General features: G+C 36.9%; 1 protein-coding gene across 1 annotated transcript in view; it reads right to left on the reverse strand.

Annotated features, from left to right (window-relative positions):
* Positions 1-781: 781 nt before the first annotated feature.
* Positions 782-5,300, reverse strand: part of Cep83 (centrosomal protein 83) — a 160,909-nt gene continuing 156,390 nt past the window's right edge. The window contains exons 10-12 of the mRNA XM_023718047.1: positions 3,278-3,353; positions 1,135-1,292; positions 782-928 (exon numbers count right to left, since the gene is read on the reverse strand). Of these exons, the coding sequence (XP_023573815.1) occupies positions 913-928; positions 1,135-1,292; positions 3,278-3,353 (250 nt within the window). The 3' untranslated portion in view covers positions 782-912. The remainder of the gene's footprint in view (positions 929-1,134; positions 1,293-3,277; positions 3,354-5,300) is intronic.

The following is a 5,300-nucleotide window of genomic DNA, read 5'->3' on the forward strand; positions in this document are numbered from 1 at the left end:
AAAAAAAAAGAAGCCTGGAGGGCAGTATATCCCCACGTGCTGTGTTATCCCTGGAACTGTGAACTACATGGTAACACTCTCTCTCAAAAGACAAATAAACAAATAAAATTACATTCTACTAACTTCTAGCCCAAATTATTTTATTCTATACATGCCTATGAAAAACATCAAGAAACCAACAATAAATTATTTTAGAAGTTAGAATCAGGTTCACCAAAAAACACTTAAAAGATTCTAAGACACAAATTTCTATTGTTTTGCACCAGAATACACTATGAGAATCTCTGGAACATTAAACATCATAAACAAACACCTTCCTTACCTCCTTTAATCCACTATATGAAAATCATGAACAAGCCTTAAAAGTATGAAATTTAAAAAAAAAGGGAAGGTGTGGTAAAACTTAAGAACAAGTGTGAAAATGTTTGAAATAAATTAGACATGTTTAAAAGATAAAGAAATACAAAACAGCACAACTCCTACATCTCCTCATTGACATGACTAATTTCAAAGCTGGCCTCAAGCCAAAGGCCTGCTGTGTGCTAGGTAAGTACCCCACCACTGAGCTACAACCCAGCCCTGTTCTAGCATGCAGGATTTCCCAGAGAATATAAGATCTTGAATATAACCAAAATAACTTCCCTACCAGTGTACTACCCTGTAACTACTAAGAAATTTCAAAGCCAAAACCCAAACAAAAACAAATCAGATAGTCTTTTCAAAGGTAAAATTCAAAAGACTAGTTCTAACTCTGGGAACAAGTTACACACACACACCCAGCAACCCCACTGCCAAATCATTCTGTTCCATTCTCTGGCAGTCAGAACAGATTTTAGAAGAAACATTTGGGTTTGCTCAGTGAAGAAGAGTTTCTCTTTGAGCATTTTCAGAATCATTTGCTCAGGCAGAATTTTAAAGGCCTTTTTTCCTATGTGTTTAAATTAAAAAGAAACAATTTGAGTCTATGAAGCTTATTTTACACAAATGGAAAGTACATTACCTGAGACCATTGTACACTATCAAAATGTACTTGTAACTAAATAGAAATACATACAATGCTGGATTCATCTATAAAACAACTGCACATTATATAACAGACAGAAAAATTATACATAAAAGAGGCATAAACTCTACTTTTCAACTTCTAGTTGTACTTTTTCAGCTTGGCTTCTTAAATTACGGCATTCTTGCTTTAATCTCTCCACCATTTCCTTCAGCATTTGATTTGAATTCAGCAACTCATTCTCAGACCGGGTCAGTGAGGTCACCTGGATCTGCAGACTACTGATTTGCTAAAAAAAAAAAAGGAGATGAAAATAGTGAAATGTACAGCCACGAAGTAGATGCAATAAGTTATGGAAGCGACAGAAACGCTCTCCCCTGCCCAATGCCTCGCCCAGCCACCATGCTCTTAAGGACGTCCTTACATGAAATAATAAATAGTAAAAGCATGGTTGTTTCTTACTCTTAACCAGAGACCATCACTAACCATGAGTGCCTCAGTCACTCTTCTCTTCTTTTCTTTTCCCAAAAAGCACAGCACTGGTGTAAGGAGAGGGGGTTATTGGGCAGGAAGCAAGAAAATGAGAAAAGAGAATCCCACAATTACAGCGAGTCTCCCATCATTCTATCCTTTTGAAAAGAACTGATTCTAAAGCAAGTTAGCTGGAAAAGTCGCTGAAGAGACCTGTTCTCCCTCCCTCTTGAGAGGCCTCTTTCCGAGCAGTCAGGAAGCAGTGAGTGCTAATACAGGAAGGATCACTCTCATCTTGACATAAAGGGCCTCCCGTATGTCCAGTGCTATTGGTCAGAAGAAAGGTGCTCTGAGAAATCTCCTGTATGCTAGAGGTTCCTTGGCCTCTGGACTCATATATCAAACCCCATGAAATCACTCAAGGGCTTTATCCCAATTTTCCTTCATTTGGAAATACTTTTTCTCATCAAAAGTAGGTAATTATGCAGCTGCAGATTAACAGGCTAGAAAAACAGTCTTCACTGAGGATAGTTACATCAAATTCTCCTATGGGCTACTTTTATCAATTAATAAATAACAAAAGTCCTCATTTTTCTTTCACTCTTTTAGACATTCTGAGACATTTCTGAGCAGAAAGAGTCAAGAGCCAGGGATCCAAAGGACCTGTGGTAAGATTTAAGGGCTAAAAGTAACAAGATTCTTTTTTCTTTTTTTTTTTTTTTTTTTGTGGAACTGGGAATTGAACTCAGACCCTTGCGCTTGCCAGGGAAGCGCTTATTCCACTGGGCCATCTCCCTGGCCCCCAAGATTCTTTATAAAATAAATTAAATAAAGGATAAGTAATCTTACTATTTTTCTCATGGCGACAAAGCCAAATAAAACAGGACTACATGTATGTCCATCCACAAAGCAATGGTTAGCAAAGTAAAATAAAATTAGAAGTCTCAAATTTCTACTTTAGAATTAACTTCTTCACGCAAAAATATCATTTATTTTAACTGGAACAGCAAATATTAAATCTGTATTATAATTGCCTGAATAGGCAATGTTCAAAGAGCCTACCACCTGTCTATAGTCATCGGATGCCAAGGATACTAGGTAACTTTTTTCTCAGAAAATCAAACATTATGTTCTCCTGGTTAAGGCTTAGGAACCACAACTGCACATCCTAAAAATGGAATCTTCTACATCATCTCTAGAGGGGAAAATGTATTTTCAACAACAACAAAAAAGAAAATAGAATTCAGAAAAGAACATTTTTCTCTATTTTGTTCAACCTTATATAAATTTTCCCAGAACCCAAATTTACTTTAAATAACATACAAATTTCTTTCTCTAAATATAACTCTTAGATAAAGGGACATAGCAAGAAATACTTCTGGATAAATGTAAAGTTACAAGTCAAATATTCAAGTAACCTTCAAACTTAATATTTGTAAACAATTTTTAAAATTTAGAATACTAAACATTGTTTTTTAAAATTTTATTTTATTTTGAGACAGAATCTCACTATCAGTTCTTGCTTGCCTTGAACTCAAATACTATCTTTAACTATGCTTTTTAAAACTTTGCATGGGCTACAGCATATAAATATATTAATAAAAGCAGCAGTTAGCAAAAGAGGCTTACTAAATTAAAGCAGTAAGGTGGAAACATTTCATCTTTACCTATCAATCTCATCTATGTTATCAACTGTGGTGATGAGATTATTGTAACACTGGTAAGAAAAATTCAAACTATACAAAACACAGAATTAAAGAAGCATTTAACAAAATAAAAACAAAATGTCACCTAAAATCATACCTGTTTCAGATCAGAATTTTCATTTTTTTCTTTCTCTGCATTTTCAATATTCACAATTTGTTGTTGAAGTTTTATCCTAAAAACCATAATTCAACAAAATATATTATAAATCCATCATTCACTTTTCACAGAATTATTCAATCATTCTACTGGCTGGTTGGACACTAGGCACTGTGCTACGCAAACTGGCACATCCGATCATGAAGCCTGGAGGCTGTGTGGGCATAACACTGTGATGAAACACAAGTGACCTCTGTTGCAGCAGGAAACTGTGAGCACTAAAATGACAAGGCAGTGTATATGCCAGGAGGACAGGGGACAAAACTGATGAGTAAGATTCTAACGAACATGGGTCAGCAAAAACAACTGCCCATCAAAAAGCGCAGACACGTGTTCCTCAGGCTTCAGAAGGCCATTCAGTTTAGGAGAAGGCACCTCAGCCCAACAAGGGAAACACTCTACCGCCTTCAAGATGCTACCAGCTATACTGCTATTTCATTTCACTCTTTAAAGGTTACAGACTGCAGGGAAATTATCTCTTGCAGGACACCATACTACATCCTAAAAAATATCTTACAAGCTTTTAATCCCTGAGATTAAAATTTGAAGAGGACACAATCTACACTTTCTTCTAAAGAAATGATACATCTTTAGCTACAGCCCTAAAATGCAAAGTAGATCCCTCTGGGAGGCTGAGGCAGGAAGACTGCAAGTTCCAGTTCAGCCTGGGCAACTTCATGACTCATCAGATAGAGAAGACTTGGTATTAATTAGGTTTGACAGAATAATCCCTCAACCTCCTTTTGAAAATCCTTTAAAACACTTAAATATAATTCACTTAGCACTTATTATTTTTATTAGTATGTTCTATATACCCAATTAGGATGTGTCTATAGCTATGTTATAGGAACAAGATTTCAATAAATATCTGTTAATGAACTAAATGAACATAAACCCTGGATCAGACACTAAATGTTAAGTGTAACAGGTAATATAACTTGGAAGAAATACAATGATTCATTGCTTGAGATGATTACAGATAAACACCATCAGCAATAATGCTGAAGGAAGAGGGTGTGTCCTGCTCTTCCTTTTGTCCGTGTCAGTAAGTCTAAGTTTTACTTCGTATTTCTACTATTTTATTAGTACTCTCTCAAACTTTTTGTGTAATTCCTCTATTAACTTGGTGCTTTAAGGTTACTGAACTAATAAAGGCTTATTTCTACAAAATCATAACAATGTATACAGAAGAGAGACTACTGTGGGTCTAGCCTGGAGTCAGAAAACACAGGCTCTAAGAACATCCCAGCTCTGATAAAGAATGTAGAGCTACGGTACTTGGACGATCAAAAAGAAACAAGACTAGTAAGAAAGCATTCACGGCCAGACTGCCTCAGTAAAGTCTTCAGTAAAGGTCCAGTGGTGTCCTGCATACAAAGCTAAAGCCCCAGAAATGAATGAATGGTAAAGAGCGCCTGAATGTCAGCAAAGCGCAAGAAAGAAGTGAGAACACTGTCGCGGTAGGTGCAGGAGACGCACTACAGCACAGGCTCTTCAGTTCACTTTGCTGATATGTTACTGCATTAGAATCTAAAACTGGGGGCTGGAGAGATGGCTCAGTGGTCTAAAGCACCTACTTGGAACAAGCTTAGCAAAGCACAGGGACCGCAGTTCGATCCCCCAGCACCACATGCCAGTCAGCCCTGCCCCCTGGTGGGCTGAGCTGGCCACACACACACACACACACACACACAATAAATAAATGTAAAAAATAAATAAATTTTTAAAAAAAGAATCTAAAACTGGTAGGGATTTTTAAAAAGAGAAAATTAGTTCATGATTTAAGATATTACATAAATGGGCTGGAGAAATGGCTCAGTGGTCTAAAGCACCTACTTGAAACAAGCTTGGCAAAGCACAGGGACCTCGGTTCGATCCTCCAGCACCACATGCCAGCCAGCCCCGCCCCCTGGTGGGCTGAGCTGGCCACACACACAATAAATAAATGTAATAAATAAAAATA

Source organism: Octodon degus, unplaced genomic scaffold, assembly GCF_000260255.1.
Source record: "Octodon degus isolate 3935 unplaced genomic scaffold, OctDeg1.0 scaffold00004, whole genome shotgun sequence".
Classification (NCBI taxonomy): domain Eukaryota; kingdom Metazoa; phylum Chordata; class Mammalia; order Rodentia; family Octodontidae; genus Octodon; species Octodon degus.